This window comes from Nicotiana tabacum, chromosome 16 (genome assembly GCF_000715075.1).
Source record: "Nicotiana tabacum cultivar K326 chromosome 16, ASM71507v2, whole genome shotgun sequence".
NCBI classification, from domain to species: Eukaryota; Viridiplantae; Streptophyta; class Magnoliopsida; order Solanales; family Solanaceae; genus Nicotiana; species Nicotiana tabacum.
Window position 1 is genome coordinate 171,335,404 of NC_134095.1, and position 16,638 is coordinate 171,352,041.

At 39.1% G+C, this 16,638-nt stretch overlaps 1 protein-coding gene across 6 annotated transcripts; it reads left to right on the forward strand.

Annotated features, from left to right (window-relative positions):
• The first annotated feature begins 3,210 nt into the window (after positions 1 to 3,210).
• Positions 3,211 to 10,144, forward strand: LOC107807958 (putative splicing factor 3A subunit 1). Of its 6 annotated transcripts, XM_075233672.1 has the most exons (8): positions 3,211 to 3,401; positions 6,078 to 8,242; positions 8,377 to 8,676; positions 8,848 to 9,051; positions 9,132 to 9,203; positions 9,318 to 9,389; positions 9,483 to 9,511; positions 9,651 to 10,144. In XM_075233672.1, exons 2-3 carry the CDS (start codon positions 6,086 to 6,088, stop codon positions 8,644 to 8,646), a joined length of 2,427 nt encoding a protein of 808 aa, XP_075089773.1. In that variant the 5' UTR covers positions 3,211 to 3,401; positions 6,078 to 6,085; the 3' UTR covers positions 8,647 to 8,676; positions 8,848 to 9,051; positions 9,132 to 9,203; positions 9,318 to 9,389; positions 9,483 to 9,511; positions 9,651 to 10,144. The 6 variants fall into 6 exon arrangements, with proteins under 6 accessions (XP_075089773.1, XP_016487917.2, XP_016487918.2 ...); XM_016632431.2 differs by adding an exon at positions 4,434 to 4,568 and having other exon boundaries at positions 8,377 to 9,203; XM_016632432.2 differs by having other exon boundaries at positions 8,377 to 9,051.
• Positions 10,145 to 16,638: the final 6,494 nt, after the last annotated feature.

Genomic DNA, 16,638 nt, shown 5'->3' on the forward strand with positions numbered 1-16,638 from the left:
CGGGAGCTTAGTACATCGTATTGCCTTTTTTTTTTCACAGCAGTTTGCACCCACCTAGCCGTATTTTTTAGTTTATACCCTCAGCCATTTTTGGGACAATGTTTATATACCCTTATACATTATTATTTCTTTAAATGTGTCTATTGATATAATTTGCTTCTTAATTTATATATGCTTTCACTAAATGACTTTGTATTGGAATGTCAACTAACTGTTTTTCATAGCCAAAGTGATGTTCATCTGTAGTATATGAAGACACATACATATGTAGGGTATCAACTATCAAGTGATACATGCCGAGAGGAACAAAATTTAAGTATGTGTTTTTGTTAATTTTGTTGAAATTTGAAAAGAACATTGAATGATGTATAAGCTATATCACCCAATATGGTTGGGTAAATGGTGTATGTTCCTGCTTAATGGGATTGAATGACTTTTATGGCAAAGTTTTGTTATATCAGCCATATACTTTCATTTTACATTTATTTTTTTTGCTTATATGGATTGTCTCATGAAATTAATTACAGAATAGGCAAGAACTGCAAATTACCTGTTACATTAAATTTATCATCAAAACAATATTACAATATAAATAAAATAACACATACTAAAGAAATGTTTATTTCTCCCCAGACAACTTTGAATAATCTTTGATCACCACAAGGCAACTTTTACTGCCACCCCCGCCCGAAAATGCCCATTCCTTTCTCGTTGGGTAAAAATGCTCGCTGTCCTATTACAGCCGGCTCCCAATGAGAAAAGATTCATTTTTAAGAAGTTTATTTGATGACTTAACAAGTCTCACCACCTTCTTTTGAACTATATCTATTTCTTTTAGCACTCTAAACACACTGACGAGAGCAAAAAAATATAAAAGTCCTAAAACATTTGTACTGATTAACATGAGATATACACTATTTATACTAATTAAATGAGATATATGTGCAACGCTCGTATCCAGAAAAGAAAAAGTTGCTAAGAAACAAAATAGGTTCAGATTTCTAAAACCCCCAAAAATAAAGGGCAAAGAGAGAATAACACCAAAAAGAGAGTTGCAAGATATTTTTTGCATTTAGGCACCAATTCTCCACAGATGTTCCTTTTTTGTAAAACATTTGGATATAAATTCCCGAATATAATTTGAAAGAGTTGATTTGGGTGAAGTTTGATGTGAAATTGAAAATATGTTTAGATGTGAAATTTGGGGAAAATTTTGATATGTTAAAAAGTCCTTTTTTTTTCCAGCTAAAAAGTCTCAACTGGTTATGATTTGGCCCAAAAATAAGTCTTGAGCTATATTTGAGATTTGAAATTTTGATTTTTAAAATCTCCTAAAAACTAGATTAATAAACAAACACATATTTGAATTTATTTTTTTTGAAAAAAAAACTTCCAAAACTCATGACCAAACACCTACTAAAAATCTCCGTCTTTTCAATTTTCATCTTTTGGATTTGTTCTTTCATATTTTTCTTTTTTGATTGTTCTGTTCTTTTATATCCCCTCTCTCTGCCGGCTGATATCCACCCAAACCAACACCTCGTCTTTTCTCCTGTTCTTTACCCAAAGCAACAACAATTAAGGGTGGACATAAAATCGAACAATCAAAAAATGAGACCAGATCGAATTAATTCGATATTTCGATAATGATTCTTCGATTCTTTGGTACTAATACAATATGAATTTTTTATAAGTTCGATAGTTCAATACAGTTCTTGATATTCAACTTTCAATATTTCGATTAATCGAAATACCGAAATATATAGTAAGCCCAACTGCTCAAGTTCCCAACCCAAGTCCAACCCCTAAGGCAATAAGCTCTACCCAACTACCCAAGTGCAACCCGACCCAAGTCACGACTTCATATGCCCTTTGGAGTTAGGCTAGGTTTCTTTCCCTTGTTTCTAATACTAGACTTCTCTCAAAAATCAAAACATTCGCTGCTTGGTGTGATACACTGCTTAACTCCTCGACAAGGCAATGGGGCGGTGCGGGAGCGGGGCGGGTCGCGGCTAGAGTTTTTTAAAAAAATATATCAAAAAATAAAAATAAAACTTAAGTCTAAAGGCTAAAACGGAGTTTTTAACCAAAATTATTTTTTATCCTTTAAATATACCTCTGAGCATCTTTAATCCTTTAAGTTTTCTAAAGCAGGGCACTTTTAGTCTAGCTAACAAAATGTGGCAAACTTGGAGTTAAAACTAACGGTGAAAATATACACATTTTTCTCTATTCTCCATTATTCACGATCACTCCAAATCCGAAACTACAAACCATTTACACAAAACCAGTCAACTAAGCATAAGAATGAAACAAGCACATTCATATAAAAGTTTTGCAGGCATTTCTGATTAACCCATCTTCTTTTCTTTCTCTAACGAGCAAACAACAAACATATACAGTTGGGGAAAAATCCGTTTCCAAGAAGACAAAAAAGAAGCTAGCTATAAGGTCCTTTTATTGCAAATCATTATATATACTAAATAGATGGTAGAATAGATTAGTTTGAACCTCCTCACTCATAGTTGTGAACTCGAAGTGGTTGAATTATTAAGTCAGTCTTCTCTATTGTTCCTGGTTCTTCTCACGAAGCATCATAGATGATTCTAGAAAGCTATAATGACAACTGCTAGACAATGTAAACCATATACATATTTTTAGTTGATTTTATTCCCTTCTTGGTGCTTTAGTTTTACTATTTTTCTGATGAAGTAAGTGATATTATTTTATTACATTTCTTATATTTTTTTTTTGCCATGTACAAGATAAAGATTAGATCTCTTTTAAATAAAGAACCACACAAAAATAGAGTCATAGAAAGAGGGTTACCTTGATTGAATAGAGAACTCAAAAGTAATTTTGAAAAAGAAACATCTTTCAGTTTCACACTTGCTAATTTTTGTCTTTTATGAATAATTTTGTTTTATTTTCACTCAAAATTTGAAAAATGGGATAAACTACAAAGGGCTTTCTGAGTTTTTTACCTACAAAATTACGTTAAATCTTTTAAATAACGATTAAATTCAGGAGTGATGAACAATGGAGAATGTGGTAAAAGGTTTTGCAGCTGGTCTTTGTTTTTACAAGTCACATGAGATGCCTATGTGTTTTCACGTTAGCTAGACCAAAAGTGCTCAGCTTTAGAAAATTTAAGGGACTAAAGGTGCTCAAAGGTATATTTAAAGGACCTGCTCCCAAATAGACAATTTTGATGAAAAACTCACTAAAACGCTGAAAGGTACCGACTGCTGAACTAAAACCTAATAACGTATCTCCCCTCTCAAATCTCATCTCCGATCTCTCAATCTGTCTCTGACTGACGAGTGACAAGTTCAAGCGGCATAACAGGACCAATCTTTCTCTTTTCTTGCGAGTTGCGACAATCTCTCTCCTCATCCCTGGTATACTCTTCATTTCCACAATTTCACTTAATTTTGAAGATTACGGACATCAGATAACTCTTTTTTTCTCTGTTTTCTTTCTTTTGGATAAGATTCGAGCTTAATTTTGAAGCTCACGCTGTATTTTTGCTGCTCTACTGTGGTTATGTTTTGGGTTAGGTAAAAAGATTGATTTTGGGTTTTACATTGAATCTGAAACCGGGTTTTACTAGGTTTGGTAATTGTTTCTTGGATTCTACTTGTTATGTTAAGTAGGGAGTTCAACTATAGCTAATTTAACAGGAATTTGATGAATTAAAAAGAAACAATCATTATATAACCTCTAATGCTCTTTTTCGTTTTTTTTTGCCAATTTAATGATTTACTGTTTAGTAATCAGCCTACTGTTTTTAATTATTTTGTGATTGTCATCCGTTTTCTTGCCTTGTAGAAAAGTATGGAGTCTCAGCTGTAGGGAATTTTTGCAACACTGGTGTTATCTGATTCTATATGGCCATATGACACTTTCTTAGATGCATTTAGTTCTTTTTTCCTTTGGAGATGTTTCACTTGGTCAAATGGAAATGAACAGCTCCCCTGGAAAAAAGTATTCTATCTTTTTTACAGTATGAAGACAAAATGTTGGGGTGGTGCTTTAAGAACTGGTATAATAATTTAATCATGAATTACTTGTCGGCAAAAATTAGTGCACATGTTTCAATTTCTTGTTTTAAATGTATCAAGACGCAGAGGTATACTTAGTCAACAACCAGGGAACAAAGCAGGTCTTAGTTTGACTTATCAAGAGTTCCTTTTCGACCAAAATATTGCAAGTTTAGATTTAAGGGCTAATGTGTTCCATTGTCAGCAAGAAAAGGGGGAAATCTGTACAGAAGCTCTGAATGTTAAGCTTGTCAATTTTAATCAGGAAATATTGCATAAAATTTCTCTAAAAAGAAGAATATAATGCATCAGAATGTGGTATCTTTTGATAATTATCCCAAAATAAAAATTTTTAATTTTTTTTATGGGGGCCGGTTTTGCGCGGTGCAGGGCAGTTAAAAACAACAAATTTTGCTTTGCGGGGCAGGTTTAAGTCTTCGCGGGTTTGCCCTGTAACCGCACCGCCCCACACCATTCGCCATCTCTATCGGCGAGTGACTCCTCTCCTCTTCAAGTCTTCAACAGGTTCGCCACTTCGCGCTCAACTTTTTCATTCTTCAATCTTCATCATTTCTAAGGCAAACAGAGAATTATTTTTACTATACTCTGTGTTATTGAATCCTCCCCATCTAATTATGGAAAGGTAATGACTTGCTAGAGCTACTACTACTTAATAAGAAAGAGAAGAGATTAAGTAAGGTATGCCCACTGCCCAAAATGTTTTTAAGATTTCAGGAAAAAGATACAATCTTTTGCAACATTTTTTTTGTGGTGTTTTTGGTTTTAGCCAGTTGTAAAAGTTCTCGTGTCAACTTCTGATTATTGAATTGAGAATTTTAATAAACTAGATGAAGAACAATTGTTCTGGGACGATTTTCTGTTTATATAAATGGAAAATTGACAACTGTATTACAACCTAATTCTACTAATAAAGGAAATAGAAACTAGTAACTCTCCATGGGACTGGATACCTGCAGAAAAGAGAGGATTGGATCAGAATTTAGAAGAAAAAGAAGAGAAGGGAACACGAGGTTATCGAGAAGGAAGAAAGAGAAATTTACCCGAATTCTGTTATGCCCTTTCTCTCTATCCTAGCTGGCTTATATCTTCAATTGAACTGATCTGGGCCGTTTCTGCTCATTAAACTACTTCTAATCTGGACCCTTAATTTGGGTATTTGTAATTCCGGTATAACTAATTCTTTCATTTACACAATTGAGCTTGAAGGTTCATGACATCTTGTGATTAATTTTGAGTTTTTAGCGCTTGTTGTTTAGAGAGCCCACTTTTATGTGTGATTGATTAATTTTGGGTTTGGATAAATTTCTGATGCTTAATCAATGGGAATGCAGATTGTTTAGTTTGCCTTGTCTTGCTTCATATATTTTTTCTTCTCTGTTTGCATTACTCTTTTTCTGCATTTGGGTACTTTAGTTTCTGTGGATTGTTTACTATTTTTTGCTGGGATTGTATGCAGTTCTGTTTGCTCGACGCTATTTTCCGCATATGACTCTCAAAAAATTGCCTATAAACTTTACAACTAAGTCAATCCAGCATTAATCTTCTGTAGATTCTTGTAGAAACTGCAAATGCACTAATAAGGCTTTCCGAAGTTGTAGAATACTAGAATATGTATTGCTTTTGCTTACTTGAGTGAAATGATACTATGAGCACATTTTTTTTCTCTCTTTTAAATGAAAGTTAAGGTGTAAGTTTGTATTTAGGTTTTGCTTGCTTGAATGAAGTTCGAGTTATTGGGCTTACTTTTGGTTTTTTTGTTGTTACTTGAATGAATGAAGCTATCAGCATATTCTTGGGGTTTCGTTCTTGAATAAGTTGAGGTATAGGTTTTATTCTAGGGTTCGATTGCTTCAATGACAACTGAAGTGATGAGCATGTTCATGGGGTTTGCCTGGGGAAAGCAAAATGAAGATAGAAGCATATTTTTGGGGTTTTTTATACTATTATTGGTGCTTATGCTACCGCATAACTGCTTGATCATTTTAAAAAAATAGAATTTGCTGCAACTTGCAGGAATAGAAATGTTGAGCACCACGCCAATATTACCCCTTCCAGCGCCCCCGTTGGATGGGAATCTGGGACCAACACCTCCAGCGCAGGTGGTAGAGGAACCAAAGGATGATAACATGGAGGAAAATGAAGAGGACAACAATAAAGCCAATAATGTTCCAACGTCTGTTGCAACACATACGAGAACCATTGGTATCATTTATCCGCCTCCAGATATTAGGAGTATTGTCGACAAGACTGCACAGTTTGTGGCGAAGAATGGTCCAGAATTTGAGAAGAGGATTGTTCTAAATAACGCTGGCAATGCAAAATTTAACTTCCTGAGTGCTTCTGATCCTTACCATGCCTATTATCAGCACCGTTTGGCTGAAGCTCGTGCACAGAATCAGGCTTCTGGAGAGCAGCCTACTCAACCAGCAGACCAAGAAGCAGCCCCTGCTCCTCCTACCGCTGATGGTGCTGAGGCAACTGCTAGGCCTGATCCGTCTGCTCAGTTTAGACCTGTCAGAAGGGTTCTTGAGCCACCTGAGGCAGAGCAATATACTGTTAGACTCCCTGAAGGGATCACAAGTGAAGAATTGGATATCATTAAGCTTACAGCACAATTTGTGGCCAGAAATGGGAAGTCTTTCTTAACAGGGTTGACGAGCAGGGAGATTAATAATCCGCAGTTTCATTTTCTAAAGCCTACTCACAGCATGTTCATGTTTTTCACTTCACTTGCGGATGCGTATTCGAAAGTTCTGATGCCTCCTAAAGGCTTGACGGATAAGCTACGGAAGAGTGCTGCTGACATGACAACAGTCCTGGAGCGATGTCTGCATCGATTGGAGTGGGAAAAGTCACAGGAGCAGGCTAGGCAGAAAGCTGAAGATGAGATAGAACAGGAGAGGTTGCAGATGGCTATGATTGATTGGCATGATTTTGTTGTCGTTGAGACTATAGATTTTGCTGATGATGAGGATCAGGATTTACCTCCACCTATGACCCTTGAGGAGGTTATAAGGAGGAGCAAGATGCCTACATTGGAGGAAGAAGAGTATGTTGAGCCTGGAAAAGAGGTGGAAATGGAGATGGATGAAGAAGAGGTGCAGCTAGTCGAAGAAGGTATGAGAGCTGCGACTCTTCAAGAGAATGGTGATGTCAAGAGTGCTGAAACCATGGGAATTGCAGAGGAACAGGACCCACCTATGCGGATTGTGAAGAACTGGAAGAGGCCTGAAGAGAGGATCCCCGCAGAAAGGGACCCGACTAAGTATGTTGTCTCTCCTATAACTGGTGAGCTAATACCTATTAATGAAATGTCTGAACATATGAGGATCTCTCTCATTGATCCGAAGTACAAGGAACAGAAAGACAGGATGTTTGCAAAGATTAAGGAGACAACTCTTGCGCAGGATGATGAGATATCTAGGAACATTGTTGGGCTTGCAAGAACCCGTCCGGATATATTTGGTACTACGGAAGAAGAAGTTTCAAATGCGGTCAAGGCTGAGATTGAGAAAAAAAAGGAAGAGCCGAAGCAGGTCATATGGGATGGTCACACAGGTAGCATTGGTCGCACTGCAAGCCAGGCAATGTCTCACAACACTAATGCAGATGATCAGAATGATGCTGCAAATGATGAAAGAAACCTTCCTGGTCCGCAGGCTCCTCCACCTCCCAGACCTGGTTTTCCATCTGTTAGGCCACTACCTCCACCTCCTGGGCTTGCGCTGAATATTCCTAGGCCTCCTAATACCGTCCAGTATTCCACCTCCACCGGTGCTGGGGTTGCTGCTCCGCCTCCACCTCGACCTCCTATGGTTAACATGATTCCTCAGGTTCGGCCCCCACCTCCTCCCATGCCACAGATGCTAGGTCAGCAAAATCTCATGGTAAATCGTCCACCAATGCCTCCATCAATGGCCATGAATTCGCATGGCCATCCTATTCCACCACCTCCTGGATCACAGTTTACACCTTTGGGAGCACCTCGCCCCTTTGTTCCCCTCCCGATGTCCCAGCCCGGAATGTCTATGATTCCGCCTCCTCCTATTCCCCAAGGAATGCCTCCTCCTCCTCCACTGGAAGAAGCCCCTCCTCTACCTGAAGAGCCAGAGCCGAAGAGGCAAAAGCTTGATGAGTCTGTTCTCATTCCTGAAGAGCAGTTTTTGGCTCAGCACTCGGTAGGGATAGCTTTCTTTCTTATTTCCCCCCCAATGTTTTACATAATTGTCTGTGTCTCTTTTAGAACTTTGTTTAATGCCTCATGTTTACTTACATCCTTGCAAATTTTGTTTCCTGCTGGGTTGTATTGCAGGGTCCTGCAAGGATCAATGTATCTGTGCCGAATACTGACGAAGGGAATCTCAAAGGACAAGTTCTGGAAATCACAGTGCAATCTCTGTCTGAAAGCATTGCCAGTCTAAAAGAGAAGATTTCCGGGGAGGTCCAGCTTCCTGCAAACAAACAAAAGCTGAGTGGAAAGGCTGGTTTTCTCAAGGACAACTTGTCTCTTGCATACTATAATGTTGCATCTGGAGAAACTCTCAGTCTCTCTCTGAGAGAACGTGGTGGCAGAAAGAGATGAATGGGGAGTTATTTTGCATGGCCTTCAAAGGTTTATTTTGGAACTGTTCGGCATATCTAATCCTTGTTATGAATTCAAAGATTTCTTTATACGTCTTTCATGTTATTTTGGAGATTATATTGGTCTTGTACTTCTAGTTTTTCTTTCTGCAATTTAATCAACTTTATCCTTCAAGCTGATGGTTGTGGGTATCTACTACAGATTTTGGCATGTTGGCATTCATCCATGAGGACAACAGGAAGTTTATTAGTTCTATGTTTTTAAGTGCAATGACTGTACGTTGTGTTTATGCTACTAATTTGTGTTTGTCTTAACATGTGCAGTTGCTTCACCCTAACTAGAGCTCAGTTGTTATTTTGTTGTATCTTCTAGGTCCAAGGCCATTCTGGATTAGAATTTTCTAATGTATTCTTGGCAGATATTCCTTATAATTTTAGAGGCTTCGCATAGCAATTTATTATCTCTGATTCTTATCTGGACTTTAGGACTTATTTCTGTAGAAGATATGCTTGTCGTGGTGGGAGATACTTGTCGCAAGCACAACTGCCTCTTTTGTGGTGCGTTTTTTGGGGCACTTGAGCCCCCTTCATTGTTTTGGTTTGTTTTGATGGAGTCTGCTGTATGGAGAAAGTGACTATGGTTTCTCTGATGCGTTTATTTTATCAACACAGCTTTAATCCTGTTAAGGGCTGTGATATATGCTGTATTCGTCGGTTGTTTTATGAGCTCAATAGCAAAAGCAGGTAGACTTATTGCCCTTTTCATTGGCATGTTCATTTATTGTTTGGTGAGAACCTGTTGGCAGAAATCAAGATTCAACATTTTTCTTTTTGCAGTTTGCCCTGGCTTTCAGCGGATGTCGCAGGTTGATGATTGATACATGCTTTTGTAATCTTTGGAAGTTCCTTATTTTCTGGCGGATAATGTGCCATCTTAGGTTCATTAGCTATAATTTTTAACGGAATTGGTTGATCGGGTTATATATGTCTAATACTTTTGTGCAGTTTGTAGCTTGCGCAACGCATTTGTGGGGTCTATCGATCATAATTTCACTTCCAAGTACTAGTGAGATTTGGCAGCTGGGAATGTGATGGACATATTTTAAGAAGCTGCGTCCTATGAAATCATGCTCTCTATCCATGTGTTTTCTTTTAACTGCCCAGCTTTCCCTAGCAAGCAGAAGTTATGAACAGAAACCATTGGATGCGACTTCTAGATGAGGTGGCTTTTTTGGTGAGACAATGAATATCAAAGAGTGTGCTTGGATGTTACCTGAATTAGATAATCGCCGAAAGGGTAGAGTGCATTGTTGACTCGTTTAATTTTCAGTTTTAAGACTACATCACTTAGTTCGCCATATGGCCATTTCTTAGTTAATTTCCTATGTAGGTTTCACCATCCTTAGAAAATTCAAGTCTTAGGCGTTATGATTCAATTTGTTTGCATAGTTTAATATCCGAACCAATGTGCAATTTATAAACATGATCCATTTAAAGCATAAGTCGGAATTAGTTAATGTAAGACATGAACATTGGTTTACCAGTTGTATCTTTGGTGGGAATGTTGCTGCTGCAGTGTAGCCATCCAGCGCCTTGCCACAAATATTTCTTTCTTCCGTGGAGTCAAAGGCTCTCGTTTGCTTAGTGCTCATCCTCACCAAATATGGAGTATATGGAGTACGAGCAAACAATAGTTTTATGAAAGCAGTTCAGTTTTTGAGCCCCCCAAGAGTTGCAAGGCTACATCTTTCAGCTTGTTGAGTGGTCGGTCCAAGCAGGTTGGTGAGTCCAGGTATTTCAAAACTGCTTCACCATTATCGCCGGTAGCATTGACCTACCAACTTATTTTAGCTTCTTGTATTCAAATATACGAGTACAAAAATGAACCAGATCATTACTTACCCAAATCCCAAGTTTACTCAAATTGGGGGAGCTCTTAATTAGGAGTAGAGCGTAAGAAGTCTGACCAATTTTACTGAAGTCTACACCTAACCTTAGATGCCACAAGCAGGAGTATATGTTGCTTATTCTCGTAATGGAGTGCTTCTTGCTAACAACTTTTTGATTATATGATCGAGTGAAAAGGGATTAGAGGGGTCAGAGTTAAAGTAGAAAAGGAAGCATGTAGTAGGGGAATGACCAACGAGGGGTAAAAAGAAGGGGTCGCGCGTACTACCTGTATGAGATTTGATTGACGCGATGCGGATACTAGTGTAAAAGAAAAAAGTTGAAGAAGAAAGAAGTCGAAGATAGTGATATGTACTTCATTTGGATGATTGAACACAATGCTGGTGTTTAGTTATTGTTGAGTTTGTGACCCCGGAGCAAACTCTATCTCTAATTTACAACCAAGACAAGATGAATACAGCTGCTGGATGAGTTTGTTCCTTCTAGCGACACCATATGGGCACAATAATAAGAGGCTGAATGCATTTGCGGTCCATTAAATTTGCCCAGACTTTTTCATTTAGACACCTTGATTAAACCTTATTCCTATTGAATATTTCAGTTTTTTGACCATTAGCCAAAACTTGAAAGCATAGTGAGTTTCAATCTCCAGATCAACCAATCAGTTTTGGGCACATCACCCAACACCCCCCTTATTCAGATACACCTACCCTCAGACAATTCACCCCTTGCCCCAACCCCCATAATCCCCGCCCCGAAAAACCATCGGTGTTGACATGGAAAAAAGATATATAAACAAAATTACTATGAATACTTTCTAAGCTAGGTAAGGGACGATTTGGGTTCTGCTCAAATCGAGATTAAAACCAAACAAACTCAATTGTTTTGTAAATTTTAGGCTTTGAACTTGGAAAAAGTTTTCGTAAGAAAAAAATAGCCTTTTCTTAAAAAAAAGCACAATAATCATAACTTGTCAAAACTTCTGTTCTACACAATAGTATGCGTTTTCTAGCAACAATTGCAGTTCCACTTAAGTCCTGCAAACACTTAAAATCATTTAGACAAACATTATTTCAGAAAAATGGCAGCTAGTGTGCCGTGTTGTGGAACAAAATTTTCTTATCTTATATTGGCAATCATTTGGTGGATTTTTCCGCAATGATGAGCTTTCCAATGGAGTGGTTACGGGTGGTTTCCATTGCTGGTGAGATTTTTGGCATGGACAGTGGTGGACAGTGGAGGACGCGATGGCATGGAGAGAACTAAAAAGAAGAGAATTTTTGTAGAGAAAGATGGCCTCTCACACGCTTAGAAAAAAATGTGGCACACTCTTTGTGTCATGTCAGCAGTATGTGTCTAATATGCATAGTATGACTCAAGTTTAGGATTTAATAAAAACAAAGCTTAGTTTAAGTGCCTAAATGGAAAAATCAGGCAAGTTTAAGGGAATTAAATGGTATACCAATTACTACGTACAAGATATAAATAGTACTGGACAACGTAAACAATCATGTGTTCCTTTAGCACAGATGAATCCTCCATTTACATCGCAGAACTCTATATACATAAAGGGAAATCATCACAACAACAACATCGAAGAACTCTGTATACATAAAGGGAAATCATTATAACAACAAAGGGAAATCACGTTACCCAAAAAAGAAAAAGAAAAAGAAAAAGAAAAAGAAAAAGAAAAAGAAAAAGGGAAACCAATTTTATGGACTCAACAGTTGGCAAATGAGCATTAGGAATCTCATTGTAGTTTTGTACCAAATGTGACTCTTTGTGCTGCTTCTTCAAGATCCATAATGTCAAAAAGGGTCCCAAGAGGAACTGAAAATCATAGGTTTTCAACAGTTGGCTAGGATAGAAAATATAAGGATCCGTCCAACCTTTGATGAGTGCCTTTGTGTACAATTTAGGAACAAGGTAAAAGAGCATAAGTCCATCCTTTTCTCTGTAAATGATGGACAAGATTACATATAGAAGAAACAAGCTTGTTCCTACCAAATAGATTAATGATGGCATTAAAGATTATCATGGATATGAAGCTTCATAATTTCAAGAAATAGAATTTTTAAGGGAAGTAGGACATTATACATTTCAAGTTAGAGTTCTGCTATCTTGAAAGTTGAACAATTAACATTTGCTAATAGTACTGAATCAACTTTAAGCACATGAAATAGTTAAAACTTGACGAAATACAGATCCCAGAGAGTAATGATTTTACTAAACTAAGCACGCTGAAAATGTTTCTCCATTTCTGGTTTCTGACCAGCATTCTACATTTTTTACCGTACACCTTCCAAGTCCAACAGATGTCAGTTAACAGCAAGCCAGTTAGGTGGGAAAAAAATTAAGTTGTCCAATGTTCAAGTGGTGATGTAATTCAGGACTGAAAAGAATCAATAAGCAATATTCTGATGAGACGAGGGTAACTTCCTAAACCAAGAACATACATGTCAGGTATGTTGCTCGGATTCTCCAAAAATGCATAATATATTGTGGAGGATCCGATACGGGTGCGGCCACACCTTTGGAGGATCCGAGCAACATAGCGAGTAAAATTGAACATTAAATTCTATAAAGAATAGCAGAAGAGCAGTATTATTCGGAGACCTTCTGCTAGCCCAACATCGATAACTAAGATTGGAGGATTCAACTAAAGAAGAGGAAGCTTAAAAAGAGAAGAGAGATTTTTGAAAGGAGAACTTTGTTATTGAAAAAGAATTTCTTGAATTTGGCTTCAATACAAATGCCTAAGACTACTCCTATTTATACTTGTCTAGGGATGATTCTAGATACAAAAATAATCTAGAGAATTCTATCATCTTCTGCTAATATCTTTCCTAAATATTCAACACTCTAGAATATCTATAGCGCACGGTGGAAGGCCTGGGCTATAACGCACGAAAATATGGGAATCGGGCGAAATTCCAGTTTTATGGCCGTAAAACGCAAAAAAATATAATTTAGTCATGGTGGGACGGTGACCATGGTTCCTTAAGTCGTATTTGATGTCCCAAAAAAATATTAGGTGATCCTGGTCCTGACCATGGCAGAAGGCGTGGGCTATAGCACACGAAAATATGGGAATCGAGTAGAATTCTAGTTTTATGGCCGTAAAAGGCCAAAAAATATAATTTGGTCATGGCGAGGCGATGACCATGGTTCCTTAGGTCGTATTTGATGTTTCAAAAAATATTAGGCGGTCCGGGTCTTGGGTATCGGGCCCACGGCAGAAGGCGTGGGCTATAGCATACGAAAATATGGGAATCAGGCGGAATTCCAGTTTTATGGTCGTAAAACGCCAAAAAATATAATTTGGTCATGGCGGGGCGGTGACCATGGTTTCTTAGGTCGTATTTGATGTACCAAATCAGGTCCAGGGACTAGGGCCCACGGCGGAAGACGTGGGCTATAACACATGAAAATATGAGAATCGAGCGAAATTCCATTTTTATGGCCGTAAAACGCCAAAAAATATAAGTTGGTCATGTTGGGGCAGTGACCATGGTTCCTTAGGTCGTATTTGATGACCCCAAAAAATATTAGGTGGTCCGGGTCCGAAGGCCCAGGCCCACGACGAAAGGCGTGGGCTATAGCATACAAAAATATGGGAATCGGGCGGAATTCCAGTTTTATGGCCTTAAAATGCCAAAAAATGTAATTTGGTCATGGCTGGGCGGTGATCATGGTTCCTTAGGTTGTATTTGATGTTCCGAAAAAATATTAGGCGATTCGGGTACAGGGTCCGGGCCCACGGCGGAAGGCGTGGGTTATAACGCATGAAAATATGGGAATCGGGCGAAATTTCAGTTTTATGGTCGTAAAATGCCAAATAATGTGATTTGGTCATTGCAGGGCGGTAACCATGGTTCCTTAGGTCGTATTTTATGTCCCAAAAAAATATTAGGCGATCCTAGTCCGGGGGCCCGGGCCCACAGCGGAAGGCATGGGCTATAGCACGCGAAAATATGGGAATCGAGCGGAATTCCAGTTGTATGGTCATAAAATGCCACAAAATATAATTTGGTCATGGCGGGGTGGTGACCATAGTTTCTTAGGCCGTATTTGATGTCCCAAAAAGATATTAGGCGATCTTGGTCCCCAGGCCCACGACCGAAGGCGTGAGCTATAACACATGAAAATATGAGAATCTGACGGAATTCCAGTTTTATGTTCGTAAAACGCCAAAAAATATTAGGCGATCTTAGTCCGAGGGCCTGGGCCCACAGCCAAAGGCGTGGGTTATAACACACGATAATATGGGAATCGAGTGGAATTTCAATTTTATGACCGTAAAACACCAAAAAATATAATTTGGTCATGGCGAGGCGGTGACCATGGTTCCTTTGGTCATAATTTATGTCCCGAAAAAATATTAGGCAATCCAGGTCCGCGAGCCCGGGACTACGGCAGAAGGCGTGGGTTATAGCACACGAAAATATAGGAATCGAGCGGAATTCTAGTTTTATGACCGTAAAATGACAAAAATGTAATTTGGTCATGATAGGTGGTGACCATGGTTCCTTAGGTCGTATTTGATGTCCCGAAAAAATATTAGCCGATCCTGGTCTGGAGGCTCGTGCCCACGGCCGAAGGCGTGGGCTATAACACACGAAATTATGGGAATCGAGCGGAATTCCAGTTTTATGACCGTAAAACGCCAAAAAATTTAATTTGGTCATGGAGGGGTGGTGACCATGGTTCCTTAGATCATATTTGATGTCCCAAAAAAATATTAGTCGATCTTGGTCCGGGGGCTTGGGCACACGGCGGAAGGCGTGGGCTATAGCACACGAAAATATAGAAATCGAGTGGAATTCCACCTTTATTGCCGTAAAACACCAAAATATCTAATTTGGTCATGGCGGGGCGGTGAACATGGTTCCTTAGGTCGTATTTGATGTTCTGAAAAAATATTAGGCGATCCAGGTCCGGGGGCCCGAGCCCACGGTGGAAGGCGTGAGCTATAGCACACGAAAATATGGGAATCAGGCGGAGTTCTAGTTTTCTGGCCATAAAACGCCAAAAATGTAATTTGGTCATGGCAAGGACGTGACCATGGTTCCTTCTATTGTATTTGATGTCCCGAAAAAATATTAGGCGATCTGGGTCAGGGGGCCCGAGCCCACTCCGGAAGGCGTGAGTATAGCAAACAAAAATATGAGAATCGGGCAGAATTCCAGTTTTATGACCGTAAAATACCAAAAAGGTAATTTCGTCATGGCGGGGCGATGACCATGGTTACTTAGATCGTATTTTATGTTCCAAACAAATATTAGGCAATCCGGGTATGGGGTCCTAGGCCCACGGTGGAAGGCGTGGGCTATAGTACACGAAAATATAGGAATCGAGCGGAATTCCAGTTTTATGGCCGTAAAATGCCAAAAAATGAATTTCATCATTGCGGGGCGGTGACCATGGAACCTTAGGTCATATTTGATGTCAAAAAAAATATTAGGTGATCCTGGTCCGGGGGCCCGGACCCACCGCTTAAGGCGTGGGCTATAGCACACGAAAATATGACAATTGGGTGGAATTTCAGTTTTATGACCGTAAAATGCTAAAAACTGTAATTTGGTCATGGATGGGCAGTGGCCATGGTCCTTAGGTTGTATTTGATGTTCTAAATAAATTTTAGGCGACCCGGGTACAGGGGACCGGGGCCACGACGGAAGGCGTGGGCTATAACGCACGAAAATATGGGAATCGGGCGGAATTCCAGTTTTATGGCCGTAAAACGCCAAAAAATGTAATTTGGTCATGGTTGGGTAGTGACCATGGTTCCTTAGGTCGTATTTGATGTCCCGAAAAAGTATTAGGCGATTCTGGTCCGGGGGCCTGGGCCCACGGCGGAAGGAGTGGGCTATAGCACACGAAAATATGGGAATCAGGCGGAATTCTAATTTTTTGGCCGTAAAACGCCAAACAATGTAATTAGGTCATGGAGGGGCGGTGACCATGGTTCCTTAGGTCATATTTGATTTTCCGAAAAAATATTAAGCGATCCTGATTTGGGTGCCCGAGGCCACGGTGGAAGGCGTGGGCTATATATAGCATACGAAAATATGGGAATCGG